This window comes from Pseudopipra pipra, chromosome 8 (genome assembly GCF_036250125.1).
Source record: "Pseudopipra pipra isolate bDixPip1 chromosome 8, bDixPip1.hap1, whole genome shotgun sequence".
Taxonomy (NCBI): Eukaryota; Metazoa; Chordata; class Aves; order Passeriformes; family Pipridae; genus Pseudopipra; species Pseudopipra pipra.
The window spans coordinates 21,936,388-21,962,167 of record NC_087556.1 but is presented as its reverse complement, the minus strand read 5'-3'; the positions used below and the strand labels follow the sequence as shown (position 1 = coordinate 21,962,167).

Sequence of the window (25,780 nt, the reverse complement as noted above, 5' to 3'; positions counted from 1 at the left end):
AATTATTTATGGTCACAAAAACGTTTTTGGTTGCCAGAGGGAAATAGGATTGTTTTCGTCCAGGTTTATAGATAAACAATTTTCATTTGCTCAAACTTGAACAGTTTCAGTATAAATATTTGCAAACGTTAACTCTTATGTGGATTTCAGTGAATGGCAACAGATACAACAGATACCTTTAGGGCATAATTTGTATTCTCTTGCATAGCTGTCTAAAATAGGTCAGATGAACTGTGTTCTAGAAGTGAATATTTCTTCCCCTGCTGCATATTACTTCTTATTGAACAAATTTAGATGATACTTACATGCAGATAGCTACAATGTAAGCATGTAAATTTAGGTGAGATGAATTTCATATTGGTCATTGCTCACAGTTGTTCACAACTGTCTGTCAGAGTTGCAGTATTGCAAAATGCTGAGAGATTATCTACAGCCTCTTGTGCTTTTACCTGGTGTCTCCATTCCATAAATTCTTCTGTATTCACTCCTGCAAGGTTCTATTAATAAATCATATACCTTTTATTATCCTTGTTGATGGATTTTATCAGATATGTATGGAGTCAGTCCTCTGTTTATATTACCAAGTTTTAAGATGGGACTATTTTTTGCCTACTAAAATCATGGTGCAGAAAAGTTGGCTTTTTTGTGTTTTTCAAAATTCAGACAGTAGTTTGTTTAAATGGCATAAAGTCTCTCTGACTGTCCAGTTGCTGCTAATCCACATGGAGTTCTTATCTAATGATAGTCCGCATAGTGTAACTGGATTTTATAAAATATACCTCTGCTCCCACAGACAATACCTGGTGTCTTAAGACTGAATCGCTATTACACAATAGCTCTTCTCTGCCACCATCAGGGAAAACTGAGAATAGGTGTAGATGTAATTTAATGTACTATGTGTTTCAACCTGAATGAAAGTGCAGATAAGAACCTGGTTTCTAAGGAAGCAGATGGCCACCTACCAAAAACATTTTTAGTATCGCTTGGATCATATTAGTTCAGACGTGTGGTTACTTACATATTTTAGGTCTTGTCTGTGCCTGATTGCCTCATAATCCCAAATGATTCGTCTTCACTACACTTCCATGAAATAGGGACACTGCATTTTCTAAGATGGGGGCAACCTGTAGTTGTTCCACTGTGCCTTATGTGTGCTGGAAGGAGAGTGTTTACTTAGGGCACTGTTCTGTTCTTCTGATTGATGTTCTACAAAAAAGCTCTGGGATTCAGGGAGGCTTAAGGGACTTGCCCAAAACTGCACAGAAAACAGAAGTTTTGCTATATCAACACGACTAATACTGGTAGAGCTAAATAGTTCTTATCTGTGTGTAGACGGTTATTAATCTGTCATTGCAAGATATTGCCAGCATTGATGAACCTTCAATTTAACCTTTTCCATACTTCAATAGTTTAGAATATCTTTTATCTGTCAAGTACAAAAGTTTAAAAAGTTGGCATATGTAAACTTAGTTAATTTAAACATTTAGATGACTTTAAATAGTCAAAAAGTATATGTGCTGGATGAATAGAAATTTGAAATAAGATTTCTTAGTTACAAAAGAGAATGAAAGCAGAGGAACGACAAATTGATGTATGAGAAACAATATATGAGATGTGGCTGATAAATTATCTTCTGATATGCTAATGAATTCCAGACAGAGAAGCTTACAATATGATGATTTATTGAGATTTTAATAAAGTAAATTAAAATTTGAAAGATTATCTGAGTGAAAGAATCTCCAGGAATCTTTTGAAAAAATAATTAGGAATTTTAGGTTTTAAAAAGGCTTTTTATAGACATAGACCTTTATATTCACATATACACACATTTGCATTTTAAATAGATACATCTGAAAAATCTACTGAGGTTACAATCACTAGCAGTTCTCCTAAAATACTTATTTAGAAATACATTCTGCACACTTGCATACACTAAAAAAAAAAAATCCATATTTAGTGCCAGACTCTTTTCAGCCTCCCAAAAAATCCTGTATTCCTGTTTGACACTGATGAGTAGAGAGAATACACAGACAGATGCAAAAAGTACTTGAACAAATTACATATTTGTAATTAAAACTTAGTTTTAGTCAAAACAGTTAGATAGGACTTCTTCAAGGAAGACCTTCTTCAAGGAAAATTCTGTCATGCTATTTTTTTTGCTTGTTTTGCTTTCCCTCAAGAAATACAAGCAACTACCTGCAGAGAAAAAAAAAAAGAAACTATTGCTGTGGCAGGAAAAAGTGATTGTAATTGTCAGCTCAACCTGGTAGTCATTCCAATTAATGGGTGGAACTTATACAGCTAAGATGTATCCTTAAAATCTGAAATCAGCCACCATGGCTTTATTTTTTTCTGAAAAATGTTCTTAATGTCTCAGCATCTGATTCCACATATTTGATTGTTAATGTTTATACTGTAATTTTCTATCATTAAAAGAACATTTTATAAAATAAATTTATTTGAGAGATAATTCTTATAATACATAATAATAATAATATATAATAATATTTCTAAAGCCATCGGTATTCTATTTATATTACAGTGAGTATTCAAACAACACAGATTAATTTTGAGAGGAAAAAAATCATTTGATATATCTAAAAAAATTTAGAGGATGAGATTGCACAAATTCAAATAATATATTTACATAAAATAAATGAGAAAAAATACCCCACTTAATTTTATCTATCTAATGTTCTCATTAAATGACACATTAGTTTTTCTTTGCTATTTAACTTATTATTTCTTTTCTCTTTTAAAATTAATATCTATCTAGCATTAGTTGATCACCCCACAGCATTTAAGTAAATCTGCATAATTCTGACATTTTCAACATGAAATATAGGCATCTTTTTATATTCCCCATGCATGACAGGAATGTTTTTAATGTTGACTTCTACTGTGGGTTTGAAATTTCTCTCAGTACAGAAGTTTTGTTGAATGTCTGCTTTTGGAGTAAATAAATGCATGACTTTTTCTCTCTCCTTTCTCAGACATTCCCAGTAGTCTGATATTGCACTCTCCACCTCCCAGTCTACCATTATTGAAAGATATGGATCCCTTCCATTTAAGAAATTTGGAGGAGACTTTATTTTTTGTTCCATTTTTCTTTGTCACGTTATATCAGTAGATAAGACTGATCAAGAACCACTGATACAAAACTGCAGAGAACAGGCTGCCTGTCTCCAGGGATGTTTTGCCCACAGCAAAAGTATAGGAACAGAATGGCTGCAATGTCTGCACAGTTCAGGGAGCTGCTTAAGGAATAACACAGTCCTTGTGATTGTAACTATTGGTGCAGAATTATGTACATAAAGGATGCTAATGGTGGTTCATAGCAGTAGAGGCATTGTCTGCAAAAGGAATGTGGCTTTTTTGTTTAAAATCTATAACCATGCAAAGAAATTGTTTCAGTACTCGCCTTTGCTTTTTGCAAATTTTTTCCCTGGTTAAACATGCATCCAATTTAACTACTGCTGAAGGGAGTCACAGTAAATTAACAGCTGACCAGTAAGCCTGAAGCCTTGAAGAGAAAACTGCTCCTTCCCCTTTACAAAAAGCTTTCAAACAATTTAGTTTCTCTTCAGTTACTTGATCACAGTGACTGAGGTAAGAATAAACTGAAATAGATGTGAATTGAATGGAGGAAAGATTAGGATCTACCAGCAAACACTGCTGGCTTCCAAAGACTAGAAGGAAATTTCACATTTTAATGTTTTACGAAGTGTCAAAGCACAGGTATTTGGTTGAGGATAAACTAAAAGTTTATAATGAAATGGTTGCTTCCCAGCTCTTTAAAATAATTGATCTTTCATTTGTTGATGGGCTTATAGATGCAAGGTCAATGTCATTCCCATCCATGACAGAACTTCTAGGTATTATTCATCAAGGAAACATGCTGGCTATCAAATCAGACATTTATTAAATTATGCAATTTATACTTCATTCCTGTAGGCAGAATGCCTGACATTATTGTAACATTAATACAGCCCTAATCTGATTTAACTTCTTTACTGCATAAACATCTAGCAAAGCTTCATGACTGAGCAATAGCAAAATCCACAAGAAATGTGCGTAATTTAAAGAGCTCTATAGGGCAGGGATACAAAAAGTGGAGTTTCTGTTTAAAACGTTGCACAAATATTTTTAAAGAATAATGTCTCATTACAAGAAAAAAAAGAATATATATCACTGATTATTATCAATAAAAGAATATATTCCCCAGATAAAAAAGAAAATAAATTTGTGTGTTCACGGAGTTTGATCTAAATGTTGTATATTCCCACCATAACCCAAATTCAGATTAAATTATCAGAGGAATTTGGCTTTGAGTAATGCCATAAACAAAAAATCAAATGAGGATCTGATGAGAAGATGCTGGCTCCTGTGATTTATAACTGTTCCTTTCCACCTTTTTGCATCAGCTCTTCTGACAGTGCAGATCCAGGTAGTTCTCCAGCTGATAAGCTAGAAAGAGGAAGTGATGAATCTGTCTCCAACTTTACCAGCTCCCATGTTTGAAGTTCAAGTGTCAAGGTAATTGCTCTTTTTTCTCAAATGTTTCAACTATTGAAAATCTGGGAATATATTAGTGTAAGAATCTTGCCTTACTCTTTTTCTTTTTTTTTAAATTAAATAGTATGCCTATGTTTTCTTGTTGTAGAGAGAGAAAAGCATGGATATATGACACTAGAACACGCTAAAGGCTTAAAATGGAGGCTTATATCAAATCGAAGAGTATAAAGAAACCTTTTTCTTTCAGCCTTGCGTGTCTTTGGGATTGGTTTATTTTTCTGAGCGGCCTGGGATGGTGCCAGCATAGTTCTGAAGTGAGTTATTTTCTTCCCTGTTTTTGCCTGGCATTGTGTCTCACAAGGGTCTAGTTTGGTACCTGTAGTTATGTGGAAAGCACAGTCTGACTTATTGAGAGTTTGAGAGCAAGATGGCCTGAGTTACCATTAGCATAACCTATGTCCAGTTGCAACTAAACAAGACTTGCTATTGTTTTCCATTTATATGACTGAAGTACGTGATAAAAAGGCGAGAATAGCTAAGATAGAATCCCTGAACATTTAACTTATCATGGTTGGTTTGGGCAGAAGGTCTGAAGAAAGTATTGTTTCCCACGAGGTTTTGAATCCTGATGAGGTACCATTCCTGAGGGCCAGCAGGTTGTGCAATCTAAGTGCTGTTATTGACCAGAGGCTGCAACTCAAGGACCTGAAGCCACCGGTAACTTCATTGCGATGAAAATGAGATCAAGCTCTGTTTAAATGCCCTGGTGATAATCACGATGCATATCTCAGTGGAATGGCAGACACATTAATGAAATTCATGCCGTACATTGGGCAACTTGCATAAATGATCTGTTGCCTGCAGCTGGTTCACTGTGTAATTGTGTGTTATTGTTGCAAGGAGAGATTAGCAGAAGGCAGTGTGACTCCTCGCTATGTTTTGCTATCTGTCTCAGCTGCCTGGTAACCCAGGGTTTAAGATTTTTCACGTTAATATTTAAAGTCCCAAGAGGATTGCATCCCAAGTGCATTTTTGAGCTTCTGATGCCTTGTATTCCATTTCAGTCTTGATGGTTAGGAGGGGGAGATTTCAGGCCTGAGGGCTTTCTGAAACGGAATAAGCTGAGAGTATACAGTACCTTTTCCTCTGGAGTACTGGGTGTGTGGCATTTTTTCCCTCCAGAGCTCAAATGTGTCATAAATTCAGTATATTTAAAAATATGATTTCCACCTAAGCTTTGCACAACAATACTTTTAGTTGTAATTATTTACCAGTTAGTAGTTATGATTTAAAGTAGCAGACTAAGGAAGAAAGACTGCAAAAATTTCCTGATCTTATTAAAGTCATCACTCTTTGCCTTGGACATTGGATATGAGAAGTTATTAATTTGAGTCTTTCAACTTACTTCCCAGTATGTTTAATAATCTTTGAGAGGCTATTATGATTACTTATTTTAAATCATATTACATAAGATTTTTAAGCTCTTCACTTGTAAAATGCACAAAAGTCAAGCTACTAAATATGATAAGACTCCTTTGCTAAAGGTATCTTTATTACTTTATCTGTATTTCATCTGCCTGTCACAAGTAAAACATGAGTAAATCCAAATTCATCCTCACATTCAGTGAAACTCTGACCAGTTTACTTAACTTGGGAAGATTATAACTGCACTTGAGGTTCTACTGAAGACACAGCTAGTGTGAATAAAATATCAGAATACAAGCACATTCAAATCAGTGGTTCACACCTGCAACTTCGGCTCAAGTGTTGTGTCTGTAAGAGGTGGGATTTTTTCTGGTTAAAGGCACAGAATCAGCCTCCCATTTGTTTTGTTTATTTTGAACTTCCTATCAATAAGGTATTGCAAATGTTAAAATGTTTCTTCAGACTCTTCTATTGTTTTTGCTTATGGCATGGTATTATACTGTGTATAAATTGGTTACATACAGTCTTACAAAATGTTTCAACCAGTACTACGCTAAGATAATCATATAAAGTTTGGCAGTTCTTGCCTAGCCTATTACCACTTAAAAAATACTGCTGCACAATCATTCCTTGATATTCGAAGATATCTCAATGATAATCAGTGAACAGCAAAAACCAGTCACTGAGCACACCTTCAAATCAACAGCAATAAAAAATTCTTTTGGTTAATTCAGATAAAACATTTTCTGAAGTAAAACAAAACTGTTTTAAATAATTTCTTTATGTTATTGTTAGCATTGAAAATACTGTATTTATTTAATGAACTGGTGGCTTAATCAGCACTGAAGGCATGTTGGAAAGTGTTAGAATATGTTCTGTCATTTGGCTCACCTTTAGGCAATCATACATGTAAATATAATTACTGTGGTATTCTTTTTTTAAACATATTAGTCTAAAGTTTGTGATTAATGATTCTGCAATGTGTTTTCTTGACACCTTTTTGAAGTGAATTAATCCAATATTAATTTATTTTAGATGTGCCAGAAGCATCATCCTATTACTAATAATTTGGAATAGACAGTAAGAAATGCAGGTCCCTTCCTAGCATTGCCAGAATGCATCTCTGTGTGTATCCAGCAATCTGGGTGATATGTTGACAGAATGAGGCCAGCGATGCAAATAAAGGAATTTTCCTCCCTGCGTTTCTTGCAGTTTTAGTGCTTGTCATTGACTAACTCACTGACTAGAATTTCCACAGAAAAATCAAATTAAGAGAGAAACATATTAGCATTACTATCTAATGTTTAGTTTGTGTCTTAAGAGATAAGAGTATTTATGTTTCCAAAAGTGCAGCTATTTAATCTGCTTTATCAGCCACCTAAGATTGAAGTAGGATTCTCTAGGTATATAAATTTCATGCTAAATGCTTAACACAAATTAGAGTAGTTTTACTGCAGTTGCTGTAGCGGACTGTCATCACTGTCACTTTACATTAGTGGAACACATGAATCCAAATACTTCTGTTAAATACCAAGTAAGTACTTCTTTTTTAAAATGGAAGGTGATTTTTTTTCCTATCCCTCTCAAAATATCTTCAGTCATGTTTGTGGTAGGATTAGCTATTTTTTCTTAATTGCTTACAAGTTTGTAATCTGATTCCCTGACATACTAACACATCACAGACAAAATATAGTTATTTTTGTAAGCCATAGTCTGTTTCTGCTTTTACTGTTCTTGGATCATGAAAGCTCAGTTTAAGATCAAAACTATTTATTCCATGAAAGAGAAAAGCCAGAATTCATAAGCAAATAAATAAATAAACCAAACCTAAAAAACAAACACAGAGAGAAGAATTTTTAGAGACAATCAAACATAGTGGGTGACTGGCAGCAAAGTTGCATTTATGTGAAATAAACATCCTGGGTTTTAGTATCAAAGTGAGGTAACATAATCCTGTTCCCTTTGATCATAATAAATAGATGATCAGGATAGGGAGTCATACAAGCATATATAACCGTACTCAATAGTTATTTGATAAAAAAGAGTCAAGGACAAAGGATTCTAACAAGATAGAAAACAAGCTCCCGGTTTGTTTTCTGGCTCATTGAATCTAATAGGTACAGAAAGCTGGATTAGTAGATTTTATTCATAGTCATTTGAGTAGCTTTATTTATCTAAAATAGTTACCATCTGTGACAACTAGTGCTTTGGACAAAAGTAAGGGAGGACCAAAAACTAGTAAAAGAAATTAAACGGGGCTTATAAAGTTAGTTTGCTGTTACCAAGGGAATACTTACTGCAATCTGGCAAAAGTCTGTCCCATGGGTAATCTGAGGGGTAAAAAGGCACATAATCATTCATTTTCACACAAGTACCCTACCAAGTAGAAAAAAGATTTTTCTCAGATTGAAGTCTGGATGTCTATTTGATGGAAGGGGGAAATCACTCTTTCCAAGCTCTCATAAAATGTTGCAAGAAGACATTTGGATGGCTGAAGCAGCCCTGATCTCTCTCTATCCTCTAGCACACAGCTCAGTATGATTCAGCAGGCACTAATTTTAAGTGACCATAGTTTTATTTCGTATGCCATTTTTCCCACTTATGTGGAAGTGTAAGACTTGGCTATGCCCATATCTAATCTTTGTATTTTTAATGCAAGGGATGAATATTGTGAACTCTACCCATATAACATTGAAATCAGCTGGCATAAAGGGTATTTGCTATGAAAATATATTTTCTAGGGAAAGGTGGGAGGGTGCAATGTAAGGCATGAAAGAACTAAATAGAAAGTGAACAGCTTTCTAATATTGCTAAAAATGTAGTAACCTTTAAATGGTAATTTTTTTTTTAGGACACTGAAACCAACATATGTTTAACTTCTCAGATAAATTTGAATTTTAAAATTCCAAGTTTAATATTAAACAATGTGGAGGAAGATTACACACACACACTCTCCAATTAAAGGAAACTAAAACATGAGAAAGTATTTTTTGAAAGTATGAAAGACAGTTAACTTAAACATTGTTCTAGTGTGCTCACTGTGCATAGGCAGGCCCTAAGTATGTGATCCACTAGCCATTTTTCCCAGAGAATCTGTATATCTGTTTTATTAATTTTGTCTTATGTACACCTGACAAAGGACTTCAATCACATAAACACTGTTGTCTGGCAAACACATAATAGATGAAGCTAATTTTGAATCTGAGGATACAAATCCCATTGTCTGTAAGGTGAAAATATTAAGAGCAGTATATGGTGCTAGCTCACAGAAGATACCTCGTGCATGGTGTAAACAAACTTCAGTTTATTAATATGACAAATACTAAATTATAGATAGCTCATATTGTAACTGTTGCCTCTGGTTTAGCACACCTTCAACACGGTCACTTTTGTGTGAAGCTGTAGGTTCTGCTTGGTTTTGTTTTAGACTGTAGTTTGCAAGCTCTGTACGATGTGTATGTGTGTGTAACTATAGCATATGTTGTTTATGAGCCTTTAATCTTTCTTCACTTAAGGCAGCAATGCCCCCCTCTGCAGTTTACAGTGTTCCATCTGTGTCACTTGTCTTGAGTTGTAGATTTGTATCGTGGCAGAGTATAGAAAAGGTATCTTCAATCTTCTCATGACAGCTGCACAGCATTTTTCTAGGCTGACAGTCCCTGTCAAATCAACAAACGTGCTGCTTCCAGTGCTGCTGATTTTCCAAAAGGCATTTTAAAATGCCCAACATTTTGTGTGGGCAGTTGTTACTTCCCATCCAGCTTGCCTTTATATCACTGCAGAGTTTCAGCCAAGGATAGGCATAATATACTCAACCTGTCCTACAGCACTGTAGTACTCTCCAATAAGGTGAAATATAGTGTTTTGAAAATGTATATTCGAGTGTGTCCCTAATAGCCTAATGATCATAAAATTCGTTCAGGCATGTAGAATACCTAGATAAATCCCTGGAATAGCATGTTTAGTCCTGTGCATTGTTTTACCAGGACAATCATAATTTTCATTTGTAACCGTGCCATTTTATATCAACAAATATTTAGCAGAAGAGGGCCTTCAGCTCAGGTTTTATTGCATTCTAGTCGCCCTTGTCCTATTTTTTCATATTGCAAATTTGGCTGATACATTCCTAGTAGAAAATTTATGTTCACATCAAAAGAGTTTAAAAATAAGAAAACCCTATCCAGCCCAAGAGGCACAGGGAATGGATTCTTAATTACCTGTGCTTCCTTTTTATTACTGCCATCCGATTTAAATCTCTAAGTCAGAGCTCTAGAGTGACAATGTAAGCATTTCGAGTAACATTCTTCAGAATGTTATTTTCAGAATAAGAAAAATTGTAAGAGCTGTATTAAGTAATAAAGAGAGAAAATACAGAGATTGTTAAACTATTATCTGTCCCTATATGAAAATGTTTTTCACTGAGAACTGTAATAAACAGAAGTAAAATTCTTAGTTCTGACATGATAACTCTCTACTTTTATTACAGAGTGACTCAAACCACCTTTTTATCTCTGAGGAAACAATACAAAACTAGAGAAATGGCCTTTGAGAGAAAAATTGTATCACCAGTAAAGAGTTTACATGAAGATGTTTTTCTTTACACACTTACCAAGAGGTTTTTGTGGTGGAACTGAAAAAACATACAATGTAAAAGTGTAAAGCTATTTTGCATCAGAAAATAGACTTCATAGTACTTGTGTAGATGGGCTAATACAGGAGAGGCTGTAAATTTTGCATCACATAGATTTTAAGAGAAAACTATGATTTATAGTAGTCTGTTTTCATCTGTTGTATTTTCTCTAAGTTGCAGTTCAGGGACTAATTTATACATTGCATTCTGTTAGAATCTTGGCTTCCAAAATATTTTCAGGAATTGTAGTAAGCACATGTCACTGTTAATTAACCTTAAAGACAAGACAATACAATTCCTCTGTAATCACAGAATGATACTACAGAGTCTTTTTAGCCACTGTTGGCTTTAACTTTTAAATTAGTTTTAGAAAATAGCAGCATGATTTAGTAAGTCACATTGAAACTTGAAATAATTGAAGTGGAAACTATTTGGCCAGTAGCTAAATATTGTTCATTAACTGCTGGTAATGATTAATGTGCTAGGCAAATTATTACTGATTTTATTTCCAATGTGTCTGTGTATTTCTATGACAAAATTTCAGCTTTTGAAGGAAACGAAGAAGCAAATCCACAAATATAGAAAATAATAATTTACAATTTTATATTACTTATTTTAATAATTTAAATATTCCTTTCTCTGCAAGGAAAGGTTATTGTGCAATTCTTACTATGAATCAAGGTATTGGGGAGTAAGTATTTTTCTTTTTTTTTCTATTAAACTGTGTAAGCAAACTGATAAGTAATATTTTTGTGTTTGACCACATAGATTAAACAAGAAATTAGAGGGATTATGTAAATATTAAAAGTTTTTTCTAATTTATGAAAGCATCCGAATAGGTAAAGATAATGAGCAGTCAAATTTGATAGAAACAACTTATTTTTTTAAATTTCTTTTTGATGTGTATGAAGACTGAAAACTCCTCATGTGGATGTGCTTCCATACAGTAGTCAATCTGACTGGTCATCAATAGATAATCTTTATTGGATTATTGTTTTTGTATCAAGTGGATACTGAAGGAGCTGATGTGTAGCAGCTTGCAATGATGTGCATGCCCTCTATAAAATTTTTCACAATATTGAAAAAATGTCTCTGTTTTAACAGTTATTCTTTAAGAGGAACTGTAAATGCTCTACCAAGCCTAAGCTGTGAAAGAAAAGATCAAAAGCCAGGCTAGATACAGAGGATACAAAGAAAAAATCCAACCCTATTCCTGTTAAAATAATGGGTGTGAGTGCAATAGAGGAAGTTCTTTTTTTATTTCCCATTAGTTACATACTAGGAGCTTTTTGGGGCAAAATCCTAGCTTTTAAGTTTCCCAGTAATTTTTCTTTATGTACTATTGGTAATATATATATAGTGTATATAAAAAAATAATAATATTAGACTCATGTAGATACTAAGTGTATGTGCTACTTATTGTGGCAAAGGCTAAACTGATCCAGTTACAGCTGCAGTTGCTTGATACTGTTAATTCTCAGTGATATCAGATCAAAGCAACTATAACTATGGTATTTTCACTAAAAAAAGGAACAGAACAATATTTAAAGTGAAAGCTTAGTATTCGTGGAATGTGAAACAAAATCAAATCTTCACAAGTTCTGCAGTAGTATTACACATGTGACTGTATCATCTGTTTCAGATGCTCCCAAAAACCATTGAAACAACTGCATGACCTCTTAAAGCGATCTGTGCACATGAAATTTACTTTTGCAAACACCTCTTGAGTATCAGATAATAAGTTGAAAGTCCTTTGATGATCCATGTGGAGAAGAATAGTTTATGGTTTACTATCAATTGTGGAAATTCATGAGATATTTGTAATTTCTTAAATTGAGAACTGACTTGTTAATAACAGCTTTAAACTGATTGTAAGCCTACAGGTCTTTCCAAAATTGGACTAGTTCTGAATTCCACGTGCCAAAAACTGAGTACATTTATTTCAGTATTATTTAAGTATGGCTCAGTGGATTGTCTGTAAAGTTGATCTAATTCCCATCCTGAGCATGAAGCAAGGAGGGTTTGCTTGAAGACAGTAAGAATGGAGAAGGCCAGAACTGCATGAAAGCATATTTTTCAGACCACAAAATGAGAAATTGATTGAAACAGTCTGCAATATAAAATTACAGTCTATTATATTTATTGAATTCTGTTATGCAGAGGTTATTAGACCATTTACTGAAGCTAAACTTATGATGAGAATCTTGATTTATGCAAAACCAAACCAAACCAACTAACCCTTCACCCAGATTATACTATACATAATATACTTCTCAAGATATTAGCAAACTTAAAATGATCACTGAATTCATTCCATCAACTTAATAAACTCTAAAATGATCATTGAATTCATTCCATCAACTCTGTCCTTCCCAAAAGTGCTGAGCAGGAATGAAGGGTGATAGCAAATCAAGTAGATATATGCATCACTAATCCATACAGCTCAGCTCTCCTTTAAAAGTAAATTCCAGAAAGGGACCTGCATTTTCAAAGATGCATAAAGCTCCTGCCAACCGGTGTTCCTGCATTCAGCTCATTTAAAGATTAGCTGTAAACTCAGAGAAGAAAGAGAAAGACTTGATGCCTGCAGGCATAAATATAGAAAGACATCAGAATTTTTTCCCTTCCTTTTTCTTGGAAGCCTATGAAATTGAATGTGGCATATAGATATGTGAATTCTTCAATTACTAGCATCTACCTGAAACCTTTGCTAAAGTATACATTGCTTTCAAATTTGCTTCTTGCAAGAAAAAAAAAAAGAGAGAGAGAAGGAAGAGAGTATTGGAATGTATGAGAAACAAAGTAATATATTTGTATCCAACACAAATTGCACTTATCTTCAATAATGTAAATTGCACTATCTTCAATAATGTAAATCTGAAATTAGTGGACTGGAAGGGGTTTTGTTTATCACTGAGATTACATTGGTCAGAAAGAACAGGCTGTGTTATAAAATACTGCGAATCTGAATTTGGGACTTCTGTTTTCAGACAAAAGTGCTGTGCCCACAAAATACAGAGTTGTTCTGATATAGAATCACACTGTTAATTCAGAGTTCCGAATTTTTATGGTGTAACTTTTTACTTGACAAATGACAAAGGAGATGTTCTTAACCTGTACAACTGTAATTATTACAGTTTACCTATCCAATGTCCTTGTAGAGATGGTAGAAGACCAGCATAAACAACGCATTCTTTGGCTAATTTGAAACAAATATATTCATATTTCCACAGAGTCCCATTGACATTGTACTTCTTAGTGCCCACATCTGATCAATATTAATGATTAAGAAGCCACAATCTCAGAAAAAGTGGCAGAAATATAAAAAACAATTTGGGCCTCTGTAGAAATCAAAGATGTAGTAAACAATTATACTCCAGACAGGTAATTTCAAAGATTAATTATATGCTAATGAAAATAATTTTCTCTCATATATACATATACAAGTAGTGGAACAGGTAAATAATAAGATTTATTATATTATTTTTAACATTTTACATTTATTGAGGAAATTTTGATGAACGCTGTTTCCACATACTCTGAGTTGATTCTAATTCTGTCCAGCTTCAGTGGAATACTACTACCTGCCTAATATCTAAGTAGCCCAGTCATAAAGTATTAGAAGCCCAAAAATTAGCACTGCAATACGTACCTTTTAGCCTGTGAAGTGGAAGACTGAACCCCATGCTAGGAAGAGACACTCCTGCAGGCTGAGCAGTGACAGACGGGACACAGCAGCAGGACCCTCCCCAGGGCAGGGTGGGGTTTGGTGCTGCGATGCTGGGTGGGCCCACACCACTGCAGCTCCCCAGTGCTCTCGGGGCTTGGGAGGCTGGCACCTGATGAGTGCTGCTTATACCAGGGGGTGCACCGGGGGGTCTGGATTGCAAGGTACGATGGCAAACAAGCACATCTGCATCTGTAGGTCTATCTGGCAGCAAATGTAACATTTCAAGTCGATTTTTTTCTTTGGTATTGATAATAAAATGTTTACAAGAAAAAGTAGAAAAGACCAGCACAATACTGTAAAAAAAAATAAATTGAAAATAGAATCCTAATGCAGGGCTATAGGCAGATGTGGTTCTTATATATAATCTGAGTATGTCATACTGAGCATATTGAACATTGTCTGAGATATATAACTTAACAAGGTGTTATTTTGAGAGTATTCCATGATCTTCATTAGAAATGGCAAAATAAAAACTACTCCATGCTTCAGGGGGCAAACAAATAATTAATTTTTTTTAAAAAGAATCAATGTGCCAATGGAGATATACAAACTAATGCCAGGAGAGCAACAGAATAACTAGTCACAGAATGCAAACATAAATAATATGGTAGTACTAACTAAGAACCTTTCCATTCAAGAGCAAAGTGACAAAACTGATATAATCAAATATTTGTACAGCTGTTGATACTAATAATTTTCATGCCTTTTTTTTTTTTAGTGTATAAAGTATCACTGTAAATTGAGGCTGCCTGGGATATTTTAATTTCTTTACATTCAGAATTCTCAATTTAATCTTCTTTGAACCGTTCATGCTCTTACTGTGGAGATTTTTTTGCAAACCCAGGATAGTAAGAGTGTGGTTTAATAGTTTAATATTAATGATATACAGACAGGTAGCTTCTAGTTCACCTATTCAAAATTACAGGTGAAGGAGATTCCTTTTATTATTTATTGATTAAGTACTTCAGCATATTAAAGAGGATGAATGATTTATTGGAGCCACTATTTATGCCCCTGTTTTAACATACAATTTTAGCTTATTTTATGAAAATTCTAGAAATCAACACCACTATCGTTGTGTGGGATATAAAAAAATTATAACAACGAAAAATACAGAACAGTTAGAATAATACCATTTCAAATATTTACATCTTTTACAGTTAGAAGCATTTTTCCAAAACAGCACAAATCTTGTAGAGATACACATCTGTCCTAAGTTTGCTGAAGTTAATGTATTTGCATGACGAGAGAAAGATCAGAATGTGACTCACAGTAATCATACAAATACATAAAACTTATTTTTCCCAACATAAAGAGTTCCATTTCAATGAATTAACAGATGTGTTATTCCAATGAAGCATATAACCGGTATGTTAATTTTCATAATATGGGTCTTTACAGTTTGTAAAGATATGTTTGAAAGAGTTTGCTTCAGTCCCTTTTTAAGGAACATCGGCGCCAAATGTATTAATGCCAGTCAAAGGAATGATTAACCATTCTGTAAAATTTTGCATTGTGCTCTCTGAAGTAAGAATACAATTGCTCTAAAACAGTGCCGTTAACAAGAGGATGGGGACGTCCTTTGGATTCATGTAAACATCTCTCCCTCCCATCACTTCTAATGCAGTAGAATCCCTTGGTTTGGTTAAAATAAAAATTAGAAGACATAATTCGGGAAGGAAGATTTAGAAATCTTTCAACTTTTTGTAATTCAGGAAGAGGGTCCTTGATTAAAGTATTGCCATCCACTATATGAATCTGATCCAAACTGAAATGCTTAAGCCACTTTTCCATATGAACATCATATAGACTTCTCTGAATAGCTTTGTATTTGGTATTAAGCACTCCATTCTTAATAACAATATCTTCAAAAAGCTGAACAGGCTTGTGGCTTTCTACTCTGTTGTAATATACTTGGGTATAGTCAGATATAACTCTCTCAGTGGGATCTCTTAGAATGAGCAGCAGTTTAATGGAACTATTCATGTCATGAATTCTTCCTGGAGCCTGTGGTGATGTAAAATAGCCTGGTGTTTTCTCAATTGTTATTTGATTTCCATAAGAAAATGGCATCAGATTTCTATACCAGTCTATTCCTTTCACATAATTTTCATCCCAGTCAAAGAAGTGGACTTCTGTAGCTGCTACCACAATATTAGGATGAATATCCAACATTTCCAGCAAAGCCCTTGTCCCTCCTTTACGAACTCCTATGATGATTGTCTGAGGTATTTGTCGGCTCGTGCCAGGAGGTCTCACCTGTGCTGAATAGTGTTCACTTTTATTGCTGAATAATCCTACTTGTGACTTCAGTGTTTCCAACAGTGCCCCATTCTCAACAGGAGCACCCCGAGCATGAGTCAGCAGAAGATAAGCTGACACTAGTAGGAAGGCCATGTGGAGAGGAATAATTATTTCAAGATAATGTTATGCTTACTAATGAAAGAATAGGTAAGTCCCCTCTCGAGATGGTTGGCAGAACCCGTGGTAAGCACACAGCAAGTTTCTGAAGCATCTACAAAAAAAAATAAGACAAGTCAGTATTTCCAAACCCATCATCAGCTGAAAATTCAACTCACAATTCAATTCATGAATCTGATTTGTGATCCCAACTGAAAATTTATAGTGAAGTTATTTGCTTTCTCTGATTTCATTTCAGGAGGACAAGAAGAACCCCACGTGTTCTTTTTTCCCCTTACCCATGGGTGACCAGTGATGGATACTAACCGTTCAACAGCTTTGATTTCCTCTAAGCAAAAGATTAGAATTGTTTATCTGATTTTAAATTCCTGACCATTAGTTTCTTTCTTTGATTTTCCTGATTACCTTCCATATATACACATACTTCTCTTTTCATAAATACCATACCCACTATGATATTAAAAATAATTCCAAAGTATGCTTGAATGTCAAAGCCTTTCCTCAAATTGCCTGCTAGATTAGTATATCCTAATCTAACTAACAGACCTGGGTGGGTTCTAGTGAGATATGAATCATATGAAAAAAGTTCTATTTACTTAGACACAGAACACAAAACCCAGGTATAGGCAAAATTTTGAAACCTGAGCCCTTTAGAGCAGAAAAGCAAGAATAAAGTGACTGAGTTGGATCAACCTTGGAAAAAAATAAATGAGACGGTGCATTCTTTTCAACTATCCAAGCATTGTGATGCATAGTCATGTTAAGTGTTGGGGAAATCTTGGCAAATATCAGGTAATATTCTGCAGTTACTCCAAAACTCCGTCCATATAAGAGTCAATTGGATGCTTTCTGAGCACTTAAAAATGTCTGAAGGGAATCAAGTCTGTTCGAAGTTGAGTAACTTCTTTTACTTAATCCACGTAACATATGATCATTTTAAGAAGTGGTGAATGTTAAATATCTCCAAAATTTGTAAAACTTTTAGGCTTGCAGGTATGTGCCCATGCAAATATAAGTGAAAGAAAATGCCTCTGTAACTTGATTTGCTGACATTTGAAATCTTTTGGGTAGCCTGTATATATTATTTGAAACAGATTGCTTACAGATCTGCCATCACAATGAGAATAAAAAATTCAGATCAATGCAACACTTGCACTGGAACCACTGTTCTTGGATTGCCAGTTTCTTTGTCTGAAAATCTTACAGGACAAATGCATATTGAAAGGATTCTTCGGCTTCATTCCATTTCTGAGCAATTACAGGATTTTAAGACTTGTAGGTTAGATTACATTCTTAACTTGTTTTGTTTATCAATGTAGAGTGTGGAAACAAGCCTTCTCATACAGTGAAGCAGCAGTCATTTAAAAAACAATAATCATTTTTGAAATCTATTTGAATTATTGTTCATATTTTAAAGTAGTCTCAGAACTGTTACAACTTCAGCTCCTTCTTCAGTTTCACTGTCAGTTAAGTCTTTCTTTTTCTGAATATATTGGTCACAGTAGTCTGTCTCTTAGAAACAACCTTAGAAAACACAGCCAATTCCCATTTGTCATGGCCCTGAGAAACATTCAATATTTCTATTTAAAAATTGTTTACTTTAAGGCTTACTTTACAGACTTAAAGATTTTAAATTTTTGATAATAACAGTCTAGGCAATGCAGCAGATTCATTAAATCTATTTTTTAAATCTTATTAAAACCTACTCCAGCTTCTTGGGTATCTAGGGAATGACTCTTGTTAGCCTCAATGAGTGCTAAACTCAGAGACAGATAGCAAATATTAACCCTAAAATTGTCATTTAAAAAATAAACTATTACCTTTAGTGAGGAAATCTGTGGAGAGGGTTCCCTGTTGTGTCCAAGCAAGACCTAAAGGGCAACTGCTTCTTCAAAAAGAGCACAGTTTCAACTAGCAAAAGTGTGTAAACATACAATTACTAAATATTGGAAAAGTCCAAGTACAAATTGGCTTTGTAATGCCAGACTGCAGAAAATACTGTTCTCCTTTACCAACTGGAATGGAAGTTTCATTTTAAAGATCACAAGTTTTTTACTAAGAAATGTACATGGAAGTTCTATTTGAAGTTCTCAAGAGCAGAGAATGTAAGCATTTCTAGCAACTAGAGGAGGGAAGAACAGGTATGTTTATACCAAAACCATTTGTACTTACTATTCTTTTGGATGACAAATTTGGGCAATAGCAAACATGCTATTTGGTGCTGCGAGGAATTAAAATACATTCTGCTATAATGGGAGCTAGGGTTGGTTTTGAAAAGCTGCATAGAATGTACAGCGTGAAATATGACGCATCACACCCCGGATGACTCCTGAAATGCCGGCCCTCAAACAAGTGACTCTGCTTTAATAATTTCAAGCCAAATTTTTCAACAGTTCAGTCTGAGTAATAGTAGAGCTATACATAAGATGGTCTCTGAAGTAGCAACATATGGCAGCACAGCTGCTTTCCGGAACGGTGATGCCACTAGAGTGGGATTTTGGAGTGAGGGGCAAGGGAGCAGTTAATCTTTCTTTTAACCTGTTCTGAAATCCCAGTGTCAATTTACATTCCACTCATTGTTGGTTTTAAATTAAAATTATTTCAGGAAGACTGTGAAAATGTTTTTGTAATCACCTTACCATTTTTTTTCAATTTACCTCGTTTGTGCTAATACAGCACATTATACATTACAAATGCATGTACACCTGTATATAATGTTTTGAACTAAGGCAATGCTAGCCTGAAAGTCTGCCAAGCAAGGAATGACTTGCAAATAGCAAAGTGGAGACATACAGTTTATTATCTAATTTAAATTCCAGAACTATTCTATCTTGAAACAATTTCATGAACTGATTCTTGACAGGTATTTTAGGCAACTTTATTTAAACAGAAAAAAACCATTTTTTTAGAGTTTTTGATAATAAGTATTCTTGAGACTATCTATTAACTACAGGTTAATAGTTTAAATAAAAAAAGCAGAATGGAAGAGAAAAAGTTAGGATTTTCTCTGAAATAAACTAAAACCAGATTAAAAAAAGAAACAAAAGTCTTTGAAACTGGGGACTCTGCAGTGGTATAGACAGAGATGTGTTCTTCCTAGATCTGGTGATAGATGAAAAAATGCTCAAATTCACTTTTTTATTTTAATTAAAAAACCTCAACACACTAATATTATTTTATCCCTAATTACCTTAGTGTTTTCTGGTTTCATGCACCTGGGAATCAGGTGCAAATACTGAAACCCGAAGAGATTGAATGAGAAATTCATACTTATTACTGAGGAAAGATTGGTCTTCCAGAATATTATCAGGTTCACACGTGATGTGAATGAGAGTCTGTTTTAATTTATCATCCAAAATCAATGTTTCTCTATAAAACACGCTCAGAAAGCAAGTAGCAGAAGAGATTGTGCGTTTTCTATGGATCAAAGTATTAGTAGCATTTTTTAAAACAGTTATGGTAGTTCAACCAGTTTGTAATTAATTAGTTGTTTTACAAATTTCTTAGAGTCATTGCCAGAACAAAACCTTACCCAGGAAATTCTACCACAAATAATCAAATTCAGAATGTGCTGTAAAATTGGTGCCTAAACAGATAAAAATTGCCTTTGGGAGCAATTCTATCAGAACAACATTCTAGCTTCAGTCTAAGATATTTGATTGATTTCAACCAAGCTCTAAGATGTTAGATCCTGTGGTTAAGTTATAATTGCTACATAACTGTAAAGGTTTTAAAGATGATTTATCATATATAATTGGAATGTTATTTGAATAATTTTTATGTTGCTTTTATGCCTTTATGCAATTAAATGCACATTTTTAGGAGATATGAACTGCTTTTTATAATGAAAACAATATATTTTACAGTGCTGTACTGCACACTCTTTGAATCTGAGAAGACATTTCTTAGGAAATTAACCCCATGACACATGATCAGAATGATAGTGCCTTATTACGTGTTTTTCCCCTATTATTTGGTGATGTTGGTGTTGCTTAGTAACATGAGGATCATCAACAGATATGATACTTATTAAGCAGAAATGAAGTTCAGAAATAAATTCATGCTGCAGAAAGGACTAATTAAGTAAATAATACCTTGGGCTTCTGTTTGTTTTACTTTTTTAAAACCTTAGACTAGACTGAAGAAGCTACTATGCACGCTGAAAAATCATTTTAATATTGCAGAAATGTTCTGAAGGCCCTTAAATGCTGCACTCTACTCTATAAAAAAACTTCTAAGCAGCTTATGACTTATCTTTCTTCAGGGTAAAGTGCAGCATCATAGGGTAAATCTAACTATATTATAATGACTAATTTATAATATTATTAGTTCCTAATAATACTTCCCACTGCCTGTAATGCTTTTCAGTGGAGAATTTTGCAGCACTCTGTGTTAATGATCTGTCTGCACCCTATTAAGGCACCATTCTCACCTCACAGGAAATTGCAACTGACCAACATATAGATCCAGTTCAGGAGTGCAAATGCTTTGGAAAGTCGGGGTTAATGTGCTCTGCTCAAGGTCATATAACAGGTTTATAGCCTAACCAAGAATAAAAACCCCAGGGCTTCCAATTCTCCTTCCAATTCCAACTCTGTGCCATTACATGACATCCTCTCACACCTCTTCTGATACCTGGATTACATGCTGAACTGGAAAGCAAAGAGATTCCTCAATGTTTCAGCATAACATTCAAGTATTTTGTGGAATACAGCAATTTCTTACCATTTGCTCCCCCCAAAAAATTGGAACCAAATGCAAACTCAGGATTTCGTTGTTTCAAGGTATTTGTGCAGCAATACTACTGTTGATGACTGAAAACTACAACAGGAGGAGCTGGTCAGAGGAAGTATAACAAAGAACCAATTTTTGTCTAGATTTTTAAAAATGTATTTGGATTGAAAAAAATGTACTGCTTATCCTCTTGATTTCTATTGGATATCAACTCATCCCAACACAGAGATCAGTCACTGAGAAGAACACAATTCAAACATGTTAAAGTTTACTTGCACACAAATTTGTAACAGCTCAATTATATCTCTATAATTAAGAACATCTCTAATGCTGACAATATAGAAAAGCTATAGAAGTCTAACTATTCACAACCAAAGATTATGTCAGGTGAACTGTTTCAGAAATCTTTTTGAAAGACAATCATACTGTGATGACAGTTAGACCAGTGTAAAGTATCCATATACAGACTGGATTTATGTAATAAGTAATTCTAAAGAACAACAACATTAATCAAATTCTAAAAGGTTTCAAATACCTGAAATTGGGCTGATGATTTTCTTGTGGTAAAACTAGAGCTTGTTACATGGCATAATAAATGCAAATCTGCACTCAGTACAGCTTACCCATGTTTTAAAACCAGGCAAATGAAATATCCAGGGTGTGTAGGATATATTGCTTAATACAATCCACTATCAATTTATTCAAATCCAATAAAGCAATGACTAATTCTATTAATTCTAAGCATTAAATATTAGAAATAATACTATCATCGAACAGCCTCTTCATAATACCTTAATTCTGATTTACAGTATCATTTGTGAAATAATGGACATTTAAAAATACTTGGCACATGTCCAATGGTTGAACAAAAAGGTATCCTCTTCAATATTAAGTGAAAGGAAACAGTTCAGCTACTTCTATCCACACAGTTATTCCAGCAAATGATAACACTTTAGATAGGGCATGAAATTTTTCTGCTACATTTACTCTATATTCTGTTGCCATTAAGAGTAATAACTGAATAAAATTGTCAATATGTCATTAGTGGGCTTTATCAAAATAAGTTAGGAGAGTCAGTTCCCATCGATATACATGGGCTGGACATGAAGAACTTCCCACCTGTAATCATGGAAGATGTCTGCTGCAAATTGGAGAAAGCAAGAAAGGTTTAGAGGCAGCAAAATACAAAATTTGTGTTTTGTAACAAAGCTACAAGCTGAGCTCCACTGGACTTTGGTTATACAAGGAGTAGAGGACGAAGTACAAAAAGGACCACAGATCCAGAGTTAAACCAATATTGCAGCAGTTCATATTGCTGATAAAGAACTTTAAGAGTCTTGTGTGCACTTAAGAATTTTGTTCACTTTCATTTTACTCAAATTATGGACATATTTTTAATGGGGACATGTACTAAGAATTCCTCAAGGAAACCCATGATCCCACAGACTGTCCTGAAATGCTGTCTTGCTGTCATAACTCCTCTTCAGGTAATGAAAGAGTATAAAGGCGTTTCTTTAAGCATCAATACAAAACTATATGTTATCTCATAGAAAGACAAAGACATTAACATTTTAAAGTCCTAATATCAGCAGTGAATTTATTTGTGTGAACCTTTTCTAACGACATTGCAGTTTTATAACAGTTTACAGTTACTACCTTACAGGAATAAAAAAGAAAATAGCTATTTGGTGAACAAAGATAGGAGCTGCAAAGTAACAGCAATTTGCTGCAGGCTTCTACCAGCAACATAGACTATAATGGATAAAAAGGAAAGCTAAAGAAGGTTAGCATAAACTATAAACACATTGAATCATTGGCAGGTGATAGTAGCAGATAGGAGTTTTGAAAAAAGTTTGTTTCCCTAAGGCTAACATTACATTTCCTAATTCCCTTTTCTGATAACTCAAGATAGAAAATTGCCTGATGATAATATGACTGCAAATATATAGCAGTCGTATTACCTTATATATGATAATATATATCGTATAAACACACAAATAAATATCTGAGGTAAACAAACCTTGTCCAGTGTAGACTACACACATATTTTATGGTACCTTTGAAAAGCATCATATTCAAACCATCCACATAAAAGTTACTGAATTACAATTTCATAAAGGTCTTTAATATGCTTAGTCCATAAAGTCAGGTACATTCTAAGCATACCTCTAAATAGACACAAAAAAATTCAGTTCCTATTAAGATGTAAAGCATAGATAGTGGTCGTATTAGCACAGATGAGAAGGCCAATTTTATTTGTCTAATCACTCTATCACACTGGCATATTTCAAATGGAACAGCACTACCATTTTTTTGAATTAAACTTACACCTCTAATTGTTAATTACACATCTGGATTAATATAAATTGAAGTAACAGAGATGCCATGTCAGATCTTCAGCCAAATAAGCAGTAGCTGTAAAGGTGCAAGATGTAATGATCTGTGGCTGGTAACCAGCTTTTTTTAATACTTCTACAGTACAGTAATAAGGCTAAACTTCAGCCTCTCTACCTCTGGTATAATTCATTGAACACTATTAATTTTCCCACACTCATTGTCACAAAGAACACCTTAATACTCACTGACGTTTAGGAATTAAAATTAGAATTTGATGCAGAGGATTTATGAGAGACATGTCTTTCAAAGGAAAAGATTCCTCAGAGGGTCAGAGATGGCAAAAGAAGCATTTGATAGGGATGAAGACAGGTTAACTCTCTGTGGTACAGAACAGCAAATTCCTACAGGAAATCCATGTCAAGTAAGTGACCCTAGGACCTGCTATGCTCTTTAAAGAGCACAGGTTCCAGACATTTAAAAAAACAAACAACTAACCAAAACCACAAAGAATCCTACCAACCCTACCAAAACCAACTAACCAACCAAAAAAAACCACAAACCCCATAAAGCCCTGCTAATCTGAACTGGTGGGGATTCTAAAGCATTACAACTTTGAGGACTCCAAAAAGGGATAACATTATCTCATAGGAGAATTTTTCCGAGCAGAACTTGTCAATATTATACCTTAGGTTTTCAACACTGCCTCAGTGCAGGGTGAGAGCACTCCAGGCAGAGCTCATCAGACAGTGGCAGCTGCACGGGGAGCTGCCTAAAACAGCCAGGAGTGACATGTGAGGAAATGGCCAGGGAGAGATGCAGCCAAAGTCTTGTGGGCAAGGAGGCTCCTTTGTCCCCGCTCGGAATGCTGTCCATCAGCCAGGCACTTCAGACAAGTCTCATGAGCCAAGGTCAGTATCTTACCCTCTGTTTATAGTTTTTTGAATAACTTTTCTGAGGCTCTGGCATTAGTCTCTGGGAAGTAGTTATATGATGCTGACTGATAAGAATTGCTGCATTGGGTCCTATATAACTGCTGTATATCCCCATCGTACAAGGCATGAAATAAACTGATCCTACCCTTGGTTATAAGTCCTGCTATCCAACAATCAGCAGATTGAAGACCTTCTAATGTCAAATTCAAACACTAAGAGAAGGAGCCAACTTCTTGGCTCAGGAATATACTGTAAAGCACAGGTGTAAAGTGAGCTGAGAATTCACCTGCAATAAAAGAAAGCAGCTGAAAGGCCCATCAGAGTTGAAAGGTTTTGGCCTTGTAAAGGATGACTGAATAAAATTTAAGAAAAAAATAACAGCTCAGGAGCAATTTTTTTTTCAATGAATGTGTAGAGAACAGAGGATGTGAGTGAATATAAAGAAAGTGAAATCATGTGTCATCTAGACAATTGACTTTACACTGAAAATTCAATTTTGACATTTTGGGTACTGGCATAGGCCCTGATAAGAGGAAGATCAAGATACTGATCAGAGAAAAAAGGTGTGAGTAAGTATGAATGTTTGATAAAATAATAGGATTTGCAAAACTAAGAAATGTACTCAATCCTCTCAGAGTTTAGATATGCTGAGAGACTTTGGGCATCAAAGAATCAAAAATTATACAAAAAGGGCCTCATCTTTCTCTATCTTTCCTCAAAGTAAACAAATACACACGACTTCAAGTCATAGCCCACAGAAAGCAGCTGCCTAGCAATTCTTAACACTGATTAATAATGATAGTAGTAAAAAAAGCAAAACTCTGTCTTACACTGGTAAACAAATCCTTGCTAACAAAGAAGGTGAATATACTGTGATATAGAACAGACAAACATTAGAAAAGAAACAAATAGATAGTGTTCTTCTTGAATAGAAACTCAATTAATACCTTCAACAGATATCCATTGTCAAACTACATGCATGTTCAACCCAGCAGATCGCTGTAGAGGCACAGGAATGAAAGCAAATGAGGAAACATTTGAAAATGCCTAATAACT

At 34.5% G+C, this 25,780-nt stretch overlaps 1 protein-coding gene across 4 annotated transcripts in view; it reads right to left on the bottom strand.

Moving 5' to 3' along the window:
* Positions 1-13,955: 13,955 nt before the first annotated feature.
* The window catches only part of LOC135418087 (heparan sulfate glucosamine 3-O-sulfotransferase 1-like), a 46,108-nt gene continuing 34,283 nt past the window's right edge, over positions 13,956-25,780 (bottom strand). For 3 of the 4 annotated variants that reach the window (XM_064662983.1, XM_064662982.1, XM_064662985.1), the window contains one exon: positions 13,956-16,815. In XM_064662983.1, the coding sequence (XP_064519053.1) occupies positions 15,768-16,697 (930 nt within the window). In that variant the 5' untranslated portion in view covers positions 16,698-16,815 and the 3' untranslated portion in view covers positions 13,956-15,767. Of the gene's footprint in view, positions 16,816-21,153; positions 21,374-25,780 lie in introns of all 4 variants that reach the window. The other variant, XM_064662984.1, reaches the window with a different exon arrangement.